The sequence below is a fragment of the Xenopus laevis genome, chromosome 7S (assembly GCF_017654675.1).
Source record: "Xenopus laevis strain J_2021 chromosome 7S, Xenopus_laevis_v10.1, whole genome shotgun sequence".
In the NCBI taxonomy this organism is placed as follows: domain Eukaryota; kingdom Metazoa; phylum Chordata; class Amphibia; order Anura; family Pipidae; genus Xenopus; species Xenopus laevis.
In genome coordinates, this window is record NC_054384.1 from 92,481,439 (window position 1) to 92,504,702 (window position 23,264).

General features: G+C 38.9%; 1 protein-coding gene across 1 annotated transcript in view; it reads right to left on the bottom strand.

Annotated features, from left to right (window-relative positions):
• Positions 1-462: 462 nt before the first annotated feature.
• The window catches only part of ca11.S (carbonic anhydrase XI S homeolog), a 133,873-nt gene continuing 111,071 nt past the window's right edge, over positions 463-23,264 (bottom strand). Inside the window, exons 6-9 of the mRNA XM_041571559.1 lie at positions 20,158-20,230; positions 16,005-16,159; positions 1,169-1,334; positions 463-976 (exon numbers count right to left, since the gene is read on the bottom strand). Coding sequence (XP_041427493.1) covers positions 945-976; positions 1,169-1,334; positions 16,005-16,159; positions 20,158-20,230 — 426 coding nt within the window. The 3' untranslated portion in view covers positions 463-944. The remainder of the gene's footprint in view (positions 977-1,168; positions 1,335-16,004; positions 16,160-20,157; positions 20,231-23,264) is intronic.

A 23,264-nucleotide genomic window follows, 5' to 3' on the forward strand; every position in this document is an offset into this window, starting at 1 on the left:
ATGGTTTCAGGTTAACCTAACCTGCCCTCTATAGTATTTTCAATAAAGTATAAACATTTCTATATCTTGATGTTCTGTTTAGTATCAGATTGGGGCAAACATAATATAGATTTGAATGAGAAATTTACATTGTGCCAGTCTGTAAAGGTAAATGAAAAAAAAAAGTACAATACACTGTATAAAGGTATGAAAAACTTTCAAATTGGGGCAGCAGAAGACCGGAGTTACTCATTAAGTTACACCAAGGATGAGATAAACTCTACTAAAGCTAGTGCTCAACTTTGTGGAATGTTACTGCCATAAGCCATAAAAACCATCATAAAAGCAAATGGAGTGGACTGGAAAAGGATGAGGTTGAACAGCTGTAGGATGAAACTGTATGTTGGTGAACCGAGAGGCTAGTACTGAATTTCACAATACTTATTATAGTATTATTACTCATCAAAGCAGAATAAAACTGTACACATTCCAACAGACCTTTATTACTTTGTAGATTTACTTCCATTTGTCTTTTAAAGGAAAGGCAGTGTTCTGTTGTATTTAGAGTCCAGCCTGGGTTTATAAGGCAGAGAGGTCAGTTATCTATACCTCTGTTGTTTTTGGGTACAAGTCCTAGCAGCCCCAAACTCCTCAATGGATGGGATCTGGTTCTTCTCTTGGTGGATAAGATTCAAAGCCTTTGTATAAAATGGAGATAAAAATTTCCAGTACGGCTATAATAATTTAAAATGTGGCTCTTTATGAATAATACACAACATACTAACCCCACTTTGTACTTAAAGTGAAAGAAATGTCTTTTTCCCAATTATTTGCAAAATTTGTAAAAAGTTCCTATTGAAAAGATGAGCTTACAGTTCAAGTAACCCAGATGCCCAGTTTTCATTCACTCCACATAGCTCATTTAGGTTTTTGTAGGATGGACAGAGGCGACTGCTGGGTTTGTATTAGTTTGTGGTGGAAGACGTAGGCCTGTCAACTGAAGAAAAAAAGAATATAGGAAAAGTATGTTTAGTTTAAGTCCTGTAGTTACAATTCTCTTGCTAGAGGGGTCACTAAGATAACTTTCCAGTAACTGGCATTTATAAAAGTATTGCCAGACACAATACAGTTATTGCTTTGCTATACCCCATTCTGCCCTGAGAAATAAAGCAAAATATGCTATTCTTACTGTGAAGTTTATAGTTGGCTCCTTTGCATTTGCGGCCTGGTTTTCGAAAGTCAAGATTCCCTCTCAGACCTCGGTGGAAAAGTGGCTGAATTGGACGGAAGTTGTCACTCATGCTCTGAAATATCTGAGACGGCTGGTTCTGGCTCAGTAGACGTAAAGAGTGCATCTACACAAGAAGAAAGACAAAGTCACAAAATAATTAAAACCTGCAATAACTCAGAAAATATACGGACATACGGTAAAAATGCTATTTGTGTCATTGGGTCATGGGTTGCGAGTCTAGGCAGTGAAATAAGTGCAGGTCGCAGACTGGTAGGCAGAGGAGAAACGTACCTAGTGTTGGACTTAGATCTGAATTATTGCAGGCAATGCGCTTTAAGGTACCAGGATTCCCAAGGCAAAGCTTTCATTGGTGGGAACCCACTGCCCAGTTTTCCCCAGGCCCTTTTTGCTGGACATGTAACAGTTTTTCTCCACTGCCCATGACTGCTCTACCTTACACACAGTAGTAGAATATCTCTAACAAAAGCCAGTAGGACTGTGCACTGTATTTGGAAAAGTGCACAGTCCTGTTCACCTCTGTAAAAACTATTCTTTTAGTAATATGAGATAGAAAACCCTTCAAGCATATGAACTCAATATAACATGGCAGACAGTGAAGAAACGGTCTGTCCTTGCTGAAGTAGACCTGGTCCCCAGATATGTCTCCCTGGATCAACAGCCATGGGAGCAGCTAAATGAGAAAATGGGACAACCTAAAATAGAGCAAAACTCTGAATAACCATCTGTAGAGCTCTATCAAGGGGTCTATCATCTCGGCTAGATGCTTCTGCACTATGACCCTTTTGCCCATTTATTAAAAGGGGACCTGTCACCCAGACATAAAAAGCTGTGTAATAAAAGTCAATTTCAAATTAAACAGGAAAGCCAAATTATTTTTCTCATTAAAACATTCATACCTTAGGCATAGAGACGGGACAGGCAATTACTTTCATTTTCCATTCTGCACTAGCCTAGATATCACTGCACCCCTCAGATTCCCCTTCCCTCTTCGCCATTTATGTATGTGTAGCCAATGCATGGGCAAGTGCATCCGCTAACCCATTATGGCACTTCAATAAGATTTTGGCATAATGCAAACCATCCCTTAATAATAACAGTGTCCACAAAATGGCACCTAGCTGCTTAATGTGATTGTCGATTCCAAAACTAAAAAAACAAGATGTAAATATTTTATATAGTATAAGTGAAGTTTATTTTGCTTGATTAACACCATACAATCAGATTTGGAATTATTTCTTAAGGTGACAGGTCCCCTTTAAAATGACTCTGATTGCAGGCCACTTTATACAAACCTATTTTCAGTTTAAAGGGATACTGTCATGTGAAAAAATTTTTTTTCAAAATGAATCAGTTAATAGTGCTGCTCCAGCAGAATTCTGCACTGAAATCAAATTCTCAAAAGAGCAAACAGATTTTTTTATATTCAATTTTGAAATCTGACATGGGGCTAGACATATTGTCAATTTCCCAGCTGCCCCAAGTCATGTGACTTGTGCTCTGATAAACGTCAATCACTCTTTACTGCTGTACTGCAAGTTGGAGTGATATCACCCCCTCCCTTTCCCCCCCAGCAGCCAAACAAAAGAACAATGGGAAGGTAACCTGATAACAGCTCCCTAACACAAGATAACAGCTGCCTGGTAGATCTAAGAACAACACTCAATAGTAAAAACCCATGTCTCACTGAGACACATTCAGTTACATAGAGAAGAAAAACAGCAGCCTGCCAGAAAGCATTTCTCTCCTAAAGTGCAGGCACAAGTGACATGACCAGGGGTAGCTGGGAAATTGACAAAATGTCTAGCCCCATGTCAAATTTCAAAATTGAATATAAAGAAATCTGTTTGCGCTTTTGAGAAATGGATTTCAGTGCAGATTTCTGCTGGAGTAGCACTATTAACTGATGCGTTTTGAAAAAAACAAGTTTTCCGGTGACAGAATCCCTTTAAGCATCTTTAAATCTGGTCAATTAAAGAGGCAAAAATGTGTCTGCCAAACCATCATGATTCTCTTGAGCCATTTACCCACTCACTGACTTTGCACAAACCCAAATTCTGAATGATAAATGATTTGAGGAATGTAATATGATAGTTCTGACTTGTCAAGTTCTAGTATCCTGTAGCAACCAATCCCGTTTGCTATTTTAGAGTTCTGTAAATTCTAAAATGTTATTTGTTTTTTACTTTTGTTTGAGCAGCTAATCTCTTAGTTCCCCCTCTCACTTCACTCCTTGGATGGGTGCAGTGAATAATGGCTACCTATTCTCTTTAGTCATCTGGGTAGAGCAATATTATTAGTATATTTATTTTAATATACATAAATATCAATTATTGTATTCTTAATTTGGAAAATAGCAAAATAATTTGGAGCTTTAAGTGACCCAGTTTGTGTTTACATTTTAATGCGTGCAGATTTTTGCATTGTTCAACCTATGTCCCTTGTCACTGCAAATCTTTCACTTGGACTTTTTTTGCTTTATAGCTGACTGCTTTCCCTGTCAAGCTATGCCCAGTCTGCTGTCTGTAGGTACATGAGCACCAAGGGAATTAAAGGAGGTCAGGATGTGGCCAGAATATTAAAGCATTTTCTCCCATGTAGAACCAGTGTCAGGACAAAGCAGAAAATAATTTTGTCCTTGGGCCCTTGATTACAAACTATCCTTCTTAATATTTTCAGTACAGGCATGGGACCTGTTATCTGGAATACTTGGGACCTGGGGTTTTCTGTAGAAGGGCCTTCTTGTAATTTGGATCTCCATAGCTTGAGTCTACTAAAAATCATTTAAACAAATTATTACACCCAATAGGATTTTTTTTGCCACCAGAATAGATCACATTATATCTTAGTTGTGATCAAGTACGAGGTACTGTTTTATTAATACAGAGAAAATAGGAATAATTTATAAAAAGACGTGAATTATGTGATGAAAATGGGCACATTTACTAAAGGGCAATGATTCGCGAGCATGACGTCATTTCGTTACTTCGCCGATTTACTAACAGGCGCATGTATCACTTCCCTAGTGAAGGAGATGGACGCTAGGGTTGCCTTGCACCAGGCAAATTTTCGCTCTGTCGAATGGACGTAACTTTCACTAAATTCACTAAGATGCGGATTTTACTGAACGTTACTTCTTTCGCCACACTTGCCTTAACCAGCTCAGACCAGGTGAAGTGCAATGGAGTGCATAGGACTTCCTCAAAATGGAGTGCATAGGACTTCCTCAATTTTTAGTGGAAAAATTTTCCAAGACCCAAAAAATGCTGGCGTCTTTTCCTTTTTTGAGAGTGATAGGCTGCAAAAGTCCTTAAAAATGTTTTTGGGTAACCGGGTTCCCCCATACATTTTCTAACATATGGAACACAAACTATACAGTGGGCTCATGTGTAGGGCATTATAACAACTCTATTTTCTTTATTAAGGTTCCCTGGACTTGTGTAATGTATTTGCTGCAACATACATGTCCATTAAACGTTATAACTTCCCGCCATATGCAAATTAGCCTGAGTGAAGACCTCTAACGAAGTTGCGCTAGGCATAATTGAACGCTAGTGCATCTTCGCTTTGATTGCTTTGATTGCTGACGTAACGCTAGTGAAAATTCGCCAGCGTTTGGCGCCCTGGACGCAACTTCACATTTTAGTAAATTAGTGTTGTCTGGGCGAATTTTCGCAGGTTAGTAAATTTCCCCCTATGTGAGATGGTCTTCCCATAATTCTAAGCTTTCTGGAAAATGTGCAACAGGATAATAGACCCCATATCTGTACAAAGAAAGCAGAGTTCACTGAAGCAAGAACTGGAACAGAACACACTTTTGTCTGTAAAAACTAACCAGCAAAAACATGGTATAAATAAAATACTGCCTGTACTGTGGGCACAATAGGCACCAATAATCTGTACACATTATGAACACCAATAAAGTTTACATATAGGAGGAACAGGAGAGCCAAATGTTGGTCATCCCAGATTTATTTAGCTGGTTTTAAGGAGAAGTAGATGTCAACTAGACATGTTACACCTTTATTGTGTACTAACCCAAGGTCACCACAGTGATTAAGCAGTGATGACCAAACCAAAAAAATGATGAAACCACAGAAATTTCAGCCAAATCTTTGGAGGCAGTGGAAAGCAGAATTCAATTGTGATTGTTGTGTTTTTGGAGGTGTTTCGTCAGCTAGTCTGAATGGTACACCAGGTTTAGCTTCCTGCTCTCTGACTGACACTTGGCAGATGGCAATGAAAAGGACATGTTGAATGTGCTGATCTTGACGCAGGAACGAGGCATATAAGTGAATCTTGACGCAGGGCACTTTTTTTCCGGTGAAACAGATCACATGGTGAAGTTCTAGCGTGCATTTGGAAAAAAGCTTTTGAAACTGCAAATTTAGCTGTGAGCCAGGCAAAAAGGTTTGCTCTCCTCTAGTTCTCACCCAAAAGCTGTCCAATGTCCACTGTAGCTCCAAGTCTTCTTTTGTGCTGATTCACAACACATAATGCAGTGTTCCCTTAGCCTGGGAATTGACTTACAATATACAGTACAGACAGGTATGGGATCTGTTAATTTCTACTAATGTTTCAAAATTTCCATTGATCCCTGAGACCAGGACACACCAAAGGGCAGATTTATCAAAGGTCGAAGTGAATTTTTGAATGAAAAAACCTCGAATTTCGAAGTAATTTTTGGGTACTTCGACCATCGAATAGGCCAAATTCGACTTTTATTTGAATTGGAAAACCTTCGAAAATTCGACCACTCGAAAATCGAAGTACTCTTTAAAAAACTTCGACTTCGACACTTGTTTAGCCTATGGGGGACCTCCTAGAACCCATCTGAGGCTTTTGGGCAAGCTTTGAGAAGTCAAATTTTTTTTTTTTTTACTTCAAATTCGATGGTCGAATTTTGAACTTTTCTTACTTCAAAATTCGATCCTTGATAAATATGCCCCCAAGCATGTGTGGTCTCATGGATACTCAAACGATGGCCTAACATGACTGGAAGATTGGAATATTTAATGGACAACTTTTTCAGCACGGATCATTACTGTTCTCCTATAAGTTATCTTTACACTAAGTCAATGTTTATTAATTTTGTGACCCCATATATTGCTCCTTTCTGCCCAGCCACATCAGCTCAATCTCAATGCACCTATATCCGAATAGCGCAGGCACATTTTTGTTATGTGCAAAAATCCTTCCGTATTGGCGAGCTGCTGAGAGTGTTTGTGTTTGTCCAAAAATGATGACATACAAAATCCTATGAAACCATAATGTATTTATTTTATTGTTGTTCCTTACAGATACTGCAGAGGGGTGTGCATAACAAGCAACATATCTGCCATCCATTTCCAGCTTAACAACACAACAGCCCAGGGGTGAAATTCTCTCAAATGAAGTGCAGATGCTAAATCGAGCCTCAGCCAGTGAGTTATAAGGAGCCAGCTGATTGTCATTCAGTGCGGCTGGCTGCTATTTACTAATGACAAGAATTCTGACACTTTATCAACCCATGTGATCTTGTATAAGCATGTTAATTATGCACATTCTGATCATTACAAAATTGCTTTACAGCAAAAATAAGCGGACTAGTCCTATGAATACTGCTGATGTGTTCTCTAAAGGTTATGCCATTATAGTGATATTGTTATATTCCAATGCAGTCAGCACTGTTACAGGACTTATTATACATACCAATAGGCACACACTGACAAGCATTACCTTGTCCCCAGCAGAAAATTGTAGGAGGAATAGAAACAAAGGGAATTATTGAATAAAATAAAAAAGAAACAGGAAGGATGAGTTAACCAAAGAAAAGGAGGAAGAGACACAAAGGTGCAGAGATTTGGGGGCAAATTCACCAAAAGGGTGAATTTTCACCTGCGAAGGCTTTGCCACACTCCTCCCGGCGCAAATACGCTACCACTACGCTAATTCACTAAGATACAAAATTATGTCTCTGCAGTTGAATGCTGGCGATGTTTCACTAGTGTTTATTTGTCATCGCGAGCATTTCATATCGAACTTTTGCTAAACTTCGTTAGTACACTTGCTCTGAGGTCAATTTGAATAGGGCGGGTTCAAGTAGGTCTTATATATGACCTTATTAGAGAAGTTGGTGCAAATGATTGAAGGGGCCACTTATTATTACACATGTCCAAAGAAGCAAAATAAAGACAGAAGAGATCCTCTAATGCCCTAGACATGATCCCACCCTAAAACAAATGTGGCATGTCCTTTTAAATGGTACAAAAAATGTTAGAATACAATTTTTTAATTGTTACAACTTTTAAAGACAATCCTGCTCTAAAATATGTAAAAACGTCAGCTTTTTTTTTATTTTTATAACGCTTGGGCATACAGGATATGATGTCACTGACAAGATTGAGGAGGATGTAATTTAATTTTATCAGTTCTAAGGTGGTGAAGGAAACTTTGGCGAAAGAGGTAATTCGCAATTTAGTGAATTTGAGATGGAGATGGGGCACGAAACTAAGCTAGTGACGGTCTTTTCGCTAGTGAATTGTCCTCTTCCTCTGTTAGTAAATTGGTGATGTCCCTGCGGATGTGGAAATATCTATTTATACACCTGTCTGTCTATCTGTACATCATCTATCTGTCTTCTATCTGTCTGTATCTATCTATCTATCTGTCTGTCTGTCTGTCTGTCTGTCTGTCTGTCTGTCTGTCTGTCTGTCTGTCTGTCTGTCTGTATCTATCTATCTATCTATCTATCTATCTATCTATCTATCTATCTATCTATCTATCTATCTATCTATCTATCCGTCTGTGTGTCTGTCTGTCTGTCTGTCTGTGTCTCTCTCTCTCTATTATCTATCTATCTATCTATCTATCTATCTATCTATCTATCTGTCTGTCTGTCTGTCTGTCTGTCTGTCTGTCTGTCTGTCTGTCTGTCTATCTATCTATCCATCTATCTACCCGTCTGTGTGTCTGTCTGTCTCTATTATCTATCTGTCTATCTATCTATCTATCTGTCTGTCTGTCTGTCTGTCTGTCTGTCTGTCTGTCTGTCTGTCTGTCTGTCTGTCTCTCTCTCTCTATTATCTATCTATCTATCTATCTATCTGTCTATCTATGTGAGAACGCACGCTTGCGTCCTGTCCGGCGCAGGCGCGGACGCGCTAATGCGCGTCGGCGTCTGACGCGGGACGCTGGCGACGGTCGCGGACGCGGAGGCGCTGGCGACGGTCGCGGGCGCAAGGACGTAGGCGGAAACGCCTGTGACGGACGTGCTGGCGTCAGTTCCGCGACGTCAGCGCAATGACGCCAGTTTGGCGCCAAAACCTCTGTATTTAAACCCAAACCAGATTAACATGCATTGCCTGGTTATTAGCTTATTTGACTGAAACCCTAGCGACTCTGAACTTTGGATTCCCGATTATTGACCCTTGCCTGAACCTGGACTTTGATTACTGCCGCCTGTCTCGACCTTCTTGCCTGTTTATCGATTACGAATATTGCTGCCTGCCTTTTGACCTCGGATCTCCTGACTACGACTTTGCCTAATCCCTTGTACTTCGCTAACCGTCTCACTAGCTACTCTCCACAACCCTGCTCCCTGTTCCACTCCAGGTGGGTAGCGGTTGTGTGAGGCGCTTGTGGGTTCATTAACTTCTGCTCCAGCCTCTTCTACGTCTGGATTATACTAGTAAGTCCTGACAATCTATCTATCTATCTGTCTGTCTGTCTGTCTGTCTGTCTGTCTGTCTATCTATCTATCTACCCATCCGTCTGTCTGTCTGTCTCGCTCTCTCTCTCTCTATTATCTATCTATCCACCCATCTCTATCTATCTATCTATCTATCTATCTATCTATCTATCTATCCATCCATCCATCCATCCCTCTCCTTCTCTCTCTATGTTACTGTGGGTTCTATTTTTATTTAGAGCATGAATGCCATAATTATATAAATTAGTTCTCACTATGGAAACTGTGGTTACTATGGATTATTGCTTGAAACAAAATGCAGCAGGTGCAATAGGTGATACTACAAAAACTGCTGACACCCAAGAAAGTTCTTGTAGTTCAGAACAAACACACCGATCTGCCGCACATTCACACTTTGGTTGTCAAAGGGGAGGAAAGAAAAGTGTTTACTTAATTTTATTTTTATAATTCTCTTTGCGGTAATGTTTTGAGTTTAAGGTTATTATTTTTCTTATTATTTTCAGGGAAATTTATAGACGCAGATAAAAGCAAATATTAAAAAAAAACAGCAAATTGCAATTTACAGTTATTTAATGGAAAACCTGAAGCAGTTTCTGTGAGCCCATAATTAGGTTTTGTTTTGCTTGTGATACTGTTGCAATTCCACGCTTCATAATATGATCACATTTTATTATCAAGTAAGTGAATGGAATATCAAGTCGAGTTAAAAGATTTCAACAATGCCCTTGTGCCTGAACAACCGAGCATGAAAAGGGGTATCTATGGCAATTAGTAACTGTACAATAACTTATGTAAATGTGCACAAAGGACACTTTTTATTTTTTTAGAGGTAAAAATCCATTTAACAATACTACAGGCATAAAATTGCATTGTCACCTGCAAACTGGATTTTTATCTGGCAAGCCAATTTATGGAGGCATTTAAGTGCCGGTTCACCTATTGTATGTTTTAGAATGGCAGATTCTTAGCAGCATTTCATTTGGTCTTCATTTTTTATTTCTTATAGTTTTTAATTATTTGCCTTTTTTCTTCTGACTCTTACATGTTTAAAAAGGGGGGGGGGGGCACTGACCCCAGAAGCCAAAAACGATCGCTCTATGAAGTTAGAACTTTATTGAGTTGCTACATTTTATTACTTATCTTTTTATTCAGCCCTTGTTCATATTCCAGTTTCTTGCTTAAACCACTGCCTGGTTGCTAGGATAATTTGGACCCAAGCAACCACGTTCCTTCTGAAATTCCAAACTGGACATCTGCTGAACAAAAAGCTAAATAATTGTAAAACCCCAGCAAATCAAAAGTGAAAGTCAATTGCAAATTGTCTCAAAATATCAAGCTCAACATCATGCTTAAAGTTTTAGGGGCAGACTCACTAACCGGTGAAAAGTCCCCAGTGACCGTTTCGCACCCACAGCTTCACTTCGCCAGGAAAAATTCACTTAGACAGCGCTAATTCACTAAAATGAGGAGTTTCGTTGTGGGCGTTGAACACTGGTGACTTTTCGATTTTCTGCCAAGCGCAAATTCCCTAGAGGTCTTGCTCTCAGCTTAATTTGCATACAGCGGGAAATTTAAAGTTGATTGGGCGTCTTTATGTTATATGTTGCATCAAATACATTACATTTCCACTGTTAATTACACAAGTCCAGGGATAGAGTTGTTATAATGCCCTACACATGAGCCCACTGTAAAATAATGTTCCATATGTTAGAAAATGTATGGGAGAAACTGGTTACCCAGAAAAATATTTGTAGGACTTTTGCAGCCTATCCCTCTGAAAATATAAGGAAAAGATGCCAGCGTCTTTGAACTTTGATGCTTTTTCCACTCAGAATATGATGTAAGTGACAGAAGATTGGACTCCATAGCACTTCGCCTGGACTTTGAAAAATCAATGTTTTTTTTAAAAAACTTTTTTTAAAAACTTTTTTTTTTAAAAAAAGTTTTTTTTAAAAAACGAATTAGATCGAATATGATCTTATTTCGATTTGACCGTTCGAATACAGCCTATTCACTCGCAAAAAAAACCATCCATTTTTTAATTTCAGTTGGTCTTTTTTTATTCAAATTTTGAAGTTATGGGAGTTCAAAAAAACTCCCATTACTCTAAAATTCGACCCTTGATAAATCTGCCCCTTAATAAACGCAAAAGGCTGGTTTTGCTTCCAATAAGGATTAATTATATCTTAGTTGGGATCAAGTTCAAGTAACTTTTTATTTTGACAGAGAAAAGGAAATCATTTTTAAAAATTGAGATTATTTGATTATAATGGAGTCTATGGGAGACGGCCTTTCCAAAATTTAGAGTTCTGGATAAGGGGTTGCCGGATAATGGATTCCATACCTGTATTAAAAAAGTATATTTTTATGAAAGTGGTTTATTTACAAGAAGCAGGCTTTTACATATGAGCTTCTTTATTATGTATTTTAATCGAGACCTATATTGTTTGGAGGCTTTGTTTTCCTTTAACCCCCTGTACCACCTGCCTTACACAACCCTTGCTTGCTAAAGGTGCTGTCGGAGGTTTGAAAGCCAATTTTTCTTCTAGAATTCCAAGAAAACAATGCTACAAGTGCTCTGGAACACTTTCTGTTCTTTAGTGTTGGACTGGGACACCAGGGGCCCACCAAAAACCTCAGACCAGGGACCCACTCTCAGTACTATTTTCTTTCTCTCTTCACTCAACCTCTATTCACCTAGACTCTTATTTACATACTATAATCTATTATTCCAACTACAGTATTTAGCCTCTTTGTTAAAGGACAACTAAACCCTAAAAATGAATGTGGCTACAAATGGCATATTTTATATTACTTATTGCAACAGCCTAAAGTTTCAGCCTGTCAATAGCAGCAATGGTCCAGGACTTCAAACTTGTCACAGGGGGTCACCATCTTGGAAAGTGTCTGTGACACTCACATGCTCAGTGGGCTCTGAGCAGCTGTTGAGAAGCTAAGCTTAGGGCTCGTCACTAATTATCAAGCAGAAAATGAGGTTGGCCTGTAATATAAGCTGATGCTATGGGGCTGATTATTAAATTCTGATGCTAGTTGAACTGGTTTCTGTGCTGCCATGTAGTAATTATCTGTATTAATTACTACAGCCTTATACTGTGACATTTTTATTCTATGTGTACTGTATATTGTGAGTGGGTCCCTAAGCTCAGTAAGTGACAGCAGCACAGAGCATATGCAGTGAATCAGCAGAAAAGAAGATGGGGAGCTACTGGGGCATCTTTGGAGACACAGATCTTTACTGCTAAAGGGCTGTGGTTGCCTTGGGCTGGTACAGAAGCCCAAAACATAATGTACAACATTTCTAGCCTACTTCTTTAGTTAAGCTTTAGTTCTTCTTTAAGGAAATAAGGAATGGCCATGAAATAGACCAAATGTTTAGAAGCAGGAGGGCCCACTGACACCTGGGCCCATCGGGAGTTTTCCTGGTATCCAAGTGGGCCAGTCCGACACTGCTAAGCATAAACCTTCATCTCCTTTTGGGTTTCTCTATTTCCCTTTAACAGTTTAACAGTTACTTACATATAACTTTGCTGAGTACGACAAAGAAACATATCTCTGAATATCTTTCTCAAAGTAATAACACAAGAAATTATAATATTAAAGGGGTGGTTCACCTTCAAACAACTAGTTGGTTTCAGATAAATCACCATAAATAACGAATTTTTCCAATGACTTTCTACTTTCTATGTGTCACTGTTTTTCTAAGTGTAAATTTTCACCTTCTAAAGCAGCTCTGGGAGGGGGGGTCGCCGACCTGGTAAACTATTCTAAATTGATACATTTAGTTGATACATTTCTTATCTTTGTCTCTGCTGAGCAGAATCTCTGGGTTTCATTACAGGCAGCTGTTAGAATTAATACAATAGTTGCTAATACTCCAGAGATACTGCTGAGAAATGTATCAACTCAATGTTGCAAAATTGTATCAGTGTAGCCTGAATTACTGAACTGCCAGAATGAAACGCCAGAGACAGGAACATTCAACTTTAAACTTAGATTTTGGAAAAAAACAGTAAAAAATTGAAAAGTGGTTGCTCTAATGATGAAGTGCACGGCATATTCATGAATAAATATTGATAGGAAGACAAATATGGTTCCCTGCAAAGAACAGCCTGTGCCAATAATTTCTAGTAGTGATGGGCGAATTCGCCAGGCACGAATTCAATTGTCGCTGGTGTTGATTCCATCACCGGCGTCAAATAAAAACATTTGCCGCCGGTGATGGAATCAACACCAGCGACAATTGCCTGACGCCCATTGACTTTAATGGTGGCCGGCGTCAACTATGAATTGTCGCCGGCGTCAAAATCTGTGTTTCATTAATTTTTCACCCACTTCGCGAAAAAATTCGCCCATCAGTAATTTATAGTTAAAATATATATTGAAAAAAGTTATTTAAAATCCTACTTATAAAGTGTTATTTTCTCCATTAAAAGGGCTGATAGGATTTAAATTTTCCCCCCAGTTTTTGATTTATTTGCTCTGTATTCTTTGCTGTGTTTCTCTGTCTGATTGCCCAGATCAGTGACTGACATATTTTATTCATTTTTTTTTTTTTAAATCACAGTTTTTTCTCCATGGACCCTCTCCTATTTATCTTCTATATTGTCATACATGCCACAACTTCATTACTAGGATAAGCGGGGCCTGAGCATGAAGATAATACATTCCACACAACAAAAAGTGAAATAACTCAAAAACCACAACAAACAACACAATTTGTAATTTTCCTTTAAATCCCACTGTCCACATTGTATTGCAAGTTAATTTCAAGATGAACTGTCCCAAGTCTCAGATACTCTAAGGCTGGAACTACACGATGCGTCTTCATCAGATCCGACGCGATGAGAACGAAAATAAGGTAAGTAATAGAAATGTTGGACCATGTCTATGGTCGGATGCGAACGCTGCACGCATCTTTATCCGACAGTCATGTCCTCTCAGATGCACGCATCGACAATGTCCGAAATTTCTATTACTTTCCTTATTTTCGTTGCATTCGTCTCGTCGCATCAGTTTCCTCTCATCACGTCGGATCTGATGAAGACGCATCGTGTAGTTCCAGCCTTAAGGGGGGAGAGTAATAAAAGCTGCACAGAGAAAAACAATTTGCACAAATAAGAATAAAAATGAGCATTTTGCAATGTCATGTTCTTCATTAGACTTTTATTGCATTGTGAATTTTAATTGGGAATTGCGCAATTTTAAGAAGTGCTTGAAGTGCTCATAATCTGTTGGCACAAACATAGCAACTTTTTCAGTAAGAAATGTTACGACATACATTGCACACTGGCACAAACCGCAAAAGTATCTCTTCCACTGTCTGAAGTGGTTGAGAAACAGTTTCTGGGTTTGCAAAAGCTGTATTAAATTTAAGCAAAGGCATATATATTCGCATTATAATTTTTCCATTACCAATGGATATTACATTACCCCATAACTGCTGATTGCTGCAAAATCTTATCTGAGGTCCCAAGAACATTGATCAGTTAGTTACTGTCTTTACTGTAGTTTATATTAAAAATGAAATAGCATGGCTAGCAATTCTAAAAAGCATGGACCCCAAAATATGACTTAAAGGAACAATGCTGCATTAGTTATATAGTATAATCTGCTATAAACATATGTATATTTAGTTATTAATTAGACCGGGCACTTGGAACCTGTACTTTTCCAATCCTTTTTCCTGTTGTAAAAGCCTTTTAACCTTTAAAGAATTTAATTTATGCCTGATACAGTATATTGATTGTTGTCAGAGCTGACAGCCTTGGGTCTGCTGACCTGCAACTGTTAATGGGATTCATTTGTTCTCTCTCTCTCTCTCTTGCTTACTGTCTGTTTGTATATTTATCTATATAATATCTGCACTATAAGAACTTTCAGTCCTCACATATGTATACCTTGCTTCAGACAAATATAGAATTCTGACGGTTTCAAAGGGCTTATGCACATATTTATTGTAGTTTGAACAACACGTTGTTTAGATGTCCAGACTTTCTTATGATAAAAGGACAGAACTGAAGTATATTAAAGTACAATTCTTCTTTGAAGTGAGTTTGATACCCTTTTGCTGGAAACTCAGTACTTTAGTTCATGTTCAGTAGAAGTTACATGCTATAGTGCTTACTATAGTGCTTTTTTTTTTTAAAAGGAAGTTTCACCACCAGGACTGCAGAGTACAACTTTGTGGCCCTTAGGGGGGTCAAAAATGGGGCCACAGAGATGGAGAGACTGGCATATATTTATATGGGAGCAACAGGGCAAAATTCTGACCCACCTGGCAAGAAATCTTGGTTGGCCCCAGCAGTTGTAGATATTGATATAACTAGAAAAATATAATGCTAGTGATTGGTAGTTCTACAGCAGTGATCCCCAACCAGTAGCTCGTGAGTAACATGTTGCTCTTCAACCCCTTGGATGTTGCTCCCAGTGGCCTCAAAGCAGGAGCTTATTTTTGAATAACTGTGTTGGGAGCAAGTTTTAGTTGCATAAAAACAAGGTGCACTGCCAAACAGAGTCTTAATGTAGGTTGACAATCCACATAGGGGCTACTAAATGGCCAATCACAGCCCTTATTTGGCACCCCATGAACATTTTTCATGCTAGTGTTGCTCCCCAACTCTTTTTACTTTTGAATGTTGCTCACAGGTACTAAAGGTTGGGGATCCCTGCTCTACAGTAACACAAAATTGCTTCTGAACCACTTAGGGACACCATAAAAGACTATCAATAAGTAATAGTTGGTACTAGAAATATGCGCAAAGAGCAAAATGATCAGTGTACTCTGAATGCTGGGTTGATAAAATTTATACAATAGAGGAGAGTTGAGACCCACAAGTAGGTACAGTATTAGAAGTACTTATACCATGTGGAATATATGCTGTCTCTAGCCTAACATAAATGTCATTTCAGCTCCCTGCAGTATCTAAAAGAAATACAGGGCATGATGCTTTGCTTTTGATTTTTTTTGGCAAAGTTATATCCATGGTCAGTCTTTACAGTAACTCTGTGGAAAGTGCACTTGTTTCTGTCTTTCTGTTTAGTTCAATAAGTAAAGGTAATGTTTACCTGCATTGAGGTGATGTTTAGGGGCCTGTCGATTATAATCCAAGTAACAGTCTCGTAGCAAGGAGGAATGGTCATAGATCCCTGGTATGTCAAAAACCCAAAGGTCTCTGGATACAGGTCTTCAATGGATAGATCTTGAATGTGAGTGGCTTCATCTGTTAAAATATATGTAATACATTTTACATTACTTAAATATATAAAATATAACTTTAGTTGTAAATGTGGCAAAAACAGGGGCTCATCTACTTCTGCAAATTAGGTTGTACCCCCTGCAACTTCTCTGCAATCAGTTGCGCATAAAACCACTTTGATAAAAGGTGCATAAAAATGGGATCCTTGCCCTACCATATTGTTACACTCTGCATTAAATGGTGATATTGAAAATGGGTATTGGTCTGGGCAGTCTCTCTCACTCTTAAAAGTGGGGGAGGATTAAGCTTGTAGAACCATTGCTGTGCTCTTGGAAGTCTCTCTCCTATCAAAACTAATGGCGGGTAAGGACTAAATTCAATGCCCTGGTCAGGAGAACATATCCTAGGAAATGCTACCATGCAGGGAGGTGCCAGCCTTTGAAAAATCTGACCACATTTAACTAGTTAGGGACCACCATAAGGGGTTTACCTTGATGTGGTATGGTGTCTTACCTATCTTATAATCATAACTTTGTAACTAAAAAACCCTGTTTTAGAAGATACATGCACTTGCATAGATACCAAATTACTTATAAAACAGGGGACCAGGAAATTTGCATTGATCAAGCCCCTCTCTTTTGAGCTGCCGCGCCTCTTGACGCATGGGAACCCTGGAGCAAACGCCACCTCTGGAGCCGAATGCAGCTCCAGGGTTTCCTCAGCGCCCTCTGTTAATCACTGAAATTACATTAGACTTCCAAAAAATTATTGTATTTGATACCTCAGATGAATTTGTATGAGGGAGGGGGGAGGATGTGTGTAGTCAATTTCTATGGAAAGCTTGGACAGTGATAAATATTGATTTGATCAATATTTAAGCCAATGATTCATTGAGAATTTCTGCTAATGGCAGTCAAATGCATTCTGATGAACAGAGACCATTATCAAGTTAGATAGGTGTAAGAATTAGAAATTAGCCTTAGTTTTCAACTTTAGATAAATGGGAAGAAAGATCGGACTACTGAGAATCCTTCCTGATACCCTCAGTTTGATCTTTCATGAATCTGCTTCTATGTTTTCATATATATTCCCACGCTGGCTCCTCATACATTTTTTAACGATATTCAGATTCCTGACACACATTAGAGGGCTTTGAACCAAGTGCTGTGAATATATGTTTCAGAACAGTTGTAGGAATGAATAATGCAATTTGGAAATGAAGTGCACTGATAGAACTGCAAAGAAAATGAAGCCTGAATTTGGTGATTAGCTCCTCTGTCATACAGAAAGCCACTTCTTTAGATTTTCAAAACTGTCGTTGATTACCTGGGAAACAGCCTCCTTGGAAATGTGCAATATATGTCCAAACACATCTCCTAGTTTAGTCTCTAAACTGACAGAGCTGTTTCTTCAATGGATTTGTGTCCCTTTTACTTTTAGCGTCAAATATTGCAGTTGCGTTTGTGCAAATTTTCCTGCAGTCAAATGCATGTAAAACCCCATTCATTAAAGTTGTCAAAATGTGCTTTTTGCACTTCTGCCACACTCAGTCTTTCCTGCCTCTCATTCAGTATTGTTACTACATATACAGTAGGACCCAAGCAACGGGGGAGGGGGGGCAGATCTATTCTACTTTAAACTTCGGCAAAAAGTATAAAAGTACAACAATCAGGTAGTGAACAGGCTAGGAGGGGGTGAGGAACTGAAAGACTGTTCACATTGGGGCCCTCCAAAGATTTTCTTTGTGGGGTATCCAGGGCTTTCAAGGTACTCTGCTACTCTCATTCGTGGAGGCAGTTGGACCTATTGATGCAGAGAAACCCGAGACCTACCACCACCTCCAGACCAGAGGTAGCTCTAGAGTTCAGAATCCTGCTCGATTAGGAGCAGGACACTTGTGACTAAAGAATGAAGTGCATGCATCACTCGTGCTCAGGGTTGGACTGGGGGGCCCACCGGGGCTGCTATGCCAGTGCCCCCTCTACCCACCTGCTGCACCAATGCGCTGTGTAGCTGCGCATGTGCGCATGTTTTTTGCTGCGACCGACCAAAAAGCGGAGGTCGCTGCTCAAAGAATCCCCCAAATGTAGGATCTGGGTGTGGATCTGAGCCAACGGGTTTTTCCCGGTGTCCCGCCGGCCCACTCCAACCCTGCTTGTGCCAAACACCAGAAATTACACCAACTGGACTTAAAAAGCTTTCAGGGCATTTGCCCAAGATTTACAATGAAGTGCAATTGCATTTATTTGTCCTCTTATGACTGGAACAACTTTGGAATTCTGGGGAACTACAGTGCATTATGGGAAGCAAACACGCCAGTTACACTTGAAATTGCATTTTACTCAATGCACTTAAATTACAGCCCTTCGCTGTCTAATATGGATTCACAGCCAAAAAGTCCTTCAAGGTCAACCCAGCACTTAACAAATGTATAACCAGTAGCCAAACACTTTGAGCTCAACACATCTTGGGACTCATCAGTTAAAGGAAAACTATACCCCCAAAATGAATACTTAAGCAACAGATTTATATCAAATTGAATGACATATTAAAGAATCTTACCAAACTGGAATATATATTTACATAAATATTGCCCTTTTACATCTCTTGCCTTGAGCCACCATTTCGTGACTCTATCTGTGCTGTCTCAGAGATCACCTGACCAGAAATACTACAACACTAACTGTAACAGGAAGAAGTGAGGAAGCAAAAGGCAGAACTCTGTCTGTTAATTGGCTCATGTGACCTTACATGTGGTTTGTATGTGTGCACAGTGAATCGTACAATCCCAGGGGGTGGCCCTTATTTTTTAAAATGGCAATTTTCTATTTATGATTACCCAATGGCACATACTACTAAAAAAGTATATTGTTATGATAATGGTTCATTTACATGAAGCAGGGTTTTACACATGAGCTGTTTTACTCAGTATCTTTTAATAGAGACCTACATAGTTTGGGGGTATAGTTTTCCTTTAACATTCAATTGTTCCTGACTTGCAACAGGTAAAAAGAAATCAACTAGATGTACCTGAGCAATGCAAAAAAAGTAACTGTATCAGTCAGTCAAAGCCAACTCTACAGCTTCTCAACAGTTTTACATTCCCATAACGGCATTTGTGACAACTTTTGCCAAGCTTTAATAATTTAAAATATGGATTTGCTTCTTATTTCAATTGTGTAACTTTGCTCTTTAAAATGTTTCTTTTATTCCGAGTTTTATTCAGGTCAGCCCAAGCCATGGTGCACCACAGTTTTATGGAAGTTGTTCTAGCAGATGCTTTCAGATATAAATGCCGGCTGCACGCTGGCAAAGCCTATAAACAGCATGGAGTTTCATGATAATTCACACAAGATGTAGGACTTGCCTTTATGTGACATTTATAAAAAATTTAATGTACGTTTTATTGAAATGACCGAAATTGGCAGGTGCATTTTTCCCCCCTAAGACTGGCACGTTACCCCACTCAAATGCACTCACACCACTTATAGTAAATCATATAAGCCGGTAGATTCCGCCCCACCGAGATCTGACTGCATTTCGGAAATGGCTATTCCTGCAGCTTTCAAGAGTAAATGCCAATATCTATTTCTGAGAAATTAAATCTGGGGTTCCTGCCAAAGTTCTTTCAATGCCATTTTTTTTTATAACCCTAATGCACCTACAAAACTCTGTTAATGCTGTATTTCCAACCCAGCATCCCAATGTACTTTTCTAGGGAAGGAAAATGAAGTTTCTTATATTCTACATTGAGACTGCTTTTGTGTCGCCCCCTCCTTTTTCCACTTACACAGGGTGCCTTTCTGTATTACTTCCCCCACCTCTGTACTCACAATCGTCTCAGACCTTTGCAGAGATGTTGTTAAACAGAATTATATTATCAATCAGTTGTGTGATCAGGTCAAATTTCCACTGGAGACTTAATAACATATCACACATTTTCATTTTGATCATATTCCTTCTCCAGAGTCGGCAAGTTAAAAGGATATTGCTTTACCCCATGGGATCTTCTGAATTCTTACTTCTAAAAGATATCCTTGTGATGGTTTCTCTGTTCAACATCCTGTTGAGAAATGAATTGGAGTTGTCTGCCACCTTCAAAGAAGGAGACCCCAGAATTAGTATTAGTAATGCAATGAGAATAAAACATATATTTTCTTGCTTCTGCCAAATGCATTCTGATAGAAAGCTTAGGACTGCAGCTCATGCATGATTCATAATGGAAATGTGCAAAAGTCTAGTCAGTTATGTTTTATTTTGATAGCGCTGCTTTAAAGTATGATTTGCAAAATAACCGGAGAACCCAAAAAATGGAAAAAAATTATTACAAATGTGCTGAATCCAAACAACGCTACATTATGGTGTTGTTGTGATTTTCCTTAACAGGCACGGAATGCAGATTACAAGGCGGAGATAGAGATCCGACAACCAGAAATATTTCTTACAATATAACAAAGGCCTGAACAGATATTTCTATTTTAAATTGAAAAGCTGGGTGTTCATTGGATGCACAAATATAACCACAGCAGGTTAGTAACATAAGAAAAATCAGCCCTTTCCAATGTACCGTGAGCAGCTGAACGTATTTAATGCCATCCAAATATTGATCTAACATAATTACACACAGTAAATCTGCTTGAACAGATGATTCACTTATCAAAAAAACAAAATGTAGTATAACTAGAACATGGCAAGCTTCTTTCTCACTAGCTGACAATTTAAAATGTAAAAACTAGGGGGCAAATTCACTAAGCGACGAAAATGCACTAGGGACGGCTTCTCCACACTTCGCCAGGTGTAGTTTCGCCAGGGCTGCGCAAATTCCGCAAGATCCGAAGTTACGCACAGGTTACCGAACATTTGCGAAGTTGCACTTGCGATAATATAATAAGCAGTCCGAAGTTACACTAGCGATGCCTAATTAGCATACGGCGTGCAGTTAAAGTACAATGGACGTATATGCTGCAGCAACTACATTACACTACACAAGGCCAGGGAAACTTAATAAGATTAAATAGAGGTCTTATATTGCCCTACACATGTGCCCACTGTATAGTTTAGGTGCCAAATGTAAGGGGGAAGGAGGGTACCCCAAAAAAAAATTTACGATCTTTTTCAGCCTATCACCCAGTTAAAAGTAAAAAACGCCAGCGTTTTTTGGGACTTAGAAAAATTTTCAACTATTTTTTAAGAAACTTCTATCTACTCTATTGCACTTCGCCTGGTCTGAGCTGGCAAAGTCAAGTCTGGCGCAAGAGGTAACGTTCATTAAAATCCGCAAGTTAGTGAATTAGCGTAGTTACGTCCCTTCGCCAGAGCGCAACTTCACCTGGCGTTAGGGTGTTAGGGAATTTACGCCAGCACCTGTTAGTAAACTTCGCCCTTTAGTAAATTTGCCCCTATATGAGGCCAATCAGAGAATCAGCTGCACTCATTGTACAGTTGGGTGCCCTGACATTCAAATATAGCTAATAGTACAGGCATGAGATCTGATATCCAGAATCCTTGGGACCTGGTGATCTTAAGTCTCTTTAAAGTCAATTCAACATTCATTAAGCCCAAAGGATTGTTTTGCCTTCAATAAGGGTTAATTATATCTTAGTTGGGATAAAATACCGGCTACTGTTTTATCAATGTTTTATTATTACAGAGAAAAAGGAAATCATTTTTAAAATACTTGAAATACTTGATTAAAATGCAATCTGTGGGAGAAGGCTCGTAATTCAGAGCCTTCTGATAACGGAACCCATACCTGTATCTATGCATCAACTTCAGGCTGAGCCCTCAATATATTTTTTTATATTATGACCTAAGCAAAGGGACAAAGCTGCTGGTGAAATGGGGGCTATAGTCAACGACAATATATAGGAAACCCCAAATATATGGTAACTACTCAACCCCTGCTAATGCAAAGAGGGTGAACCTTGCAAAACACATATTTTATAATCATCCCTACTTTGAGTTATGTGATTTCAGAACAAAATAAGACAATCACACACTGTTCAAGTAAATAGAGACTTTTGCTTTCTTTATATGAACAAATGCGGACAGAACATTACAAGCATATAGTGCTGAATAAAAAAGTAGGAAAATAAGAAGAGTTTTTCGTGTTCCATCACTTTAAATTGAAGCCCCCCCATTTTTTATGAGCTAATGCCATTGCTGGAAAACATGACCACTAAGTTGCTTTATTGTAAAGCCTGCTAATTCAAGCCTGATGGCCTAACATCTGTTTAACAATAGAACAACTTCAGCATTTTCTAAATCCAAATAATAAAACATTCCCACTGTGATTTTTATATGTAATGCCCCGGTCCATGCTGCCTCCATTCCTCCTCACTGCATTGGAAGGGACTGATACATGAGAGAGGAAAACATTTCCCTTAGTGCTGAGCCATACTGTGATCTTAATAGCGGCAGAGTTTCCGAGCGCATACTGATTTGCCTGCCAGTGGTTTAAAGAGACCAGCAGGAGAGCATCCTTTCAGTGCTACACGTCAAAGGGAAAATAATTAATGTATATGCAAAATATCCAGGGAGTTTATTAATTGAACGCTACAGCAGAGAAGAGTTTTCTTCATGTAATACTGGACTTAATCTGTGTCTTCATAGAATTTCCAATACATTCAATTGCCTATACTGTGTGTTAAAGGAGAAGGAAAGGCTAAAACTAAGTAAGCTTTATCAGAAAGGTCTCTATAAATACACCAGTAAACCCTCAAAGTAATGCTGCTCTGAGTCCTCTGTCAAAAGAAACACAGAATTTCTTTCCTTCTATGACTTCCTGTTTTCATCTTAAACCTCCAGGGCTAGGGCTTGAGCATGCTCAGTTTGCTCCTCTCCCTCTAACTCCTCCCATCCCTGCTGTAATCTGAGCCCAGAGCTATGAGTGAGCAGGGAGAGACTCAGGCAGTGATTTCACACCAAACTAATATGGCAGCTGCTATACTAAACAAACAGAGAGAACTTCTAGAGCTGTTTACTCAGGTATGGTAAAACATTCTAAAGAATAAATATAGTGTTATAGTTTGCACTATTGTGGCTAATCTAGTGGCAATAAAATGCCTCCATAGCCTTCTCCTTTAACCGACACCACAACACTGGGTGTAAACTCATTTCTATGTTATGC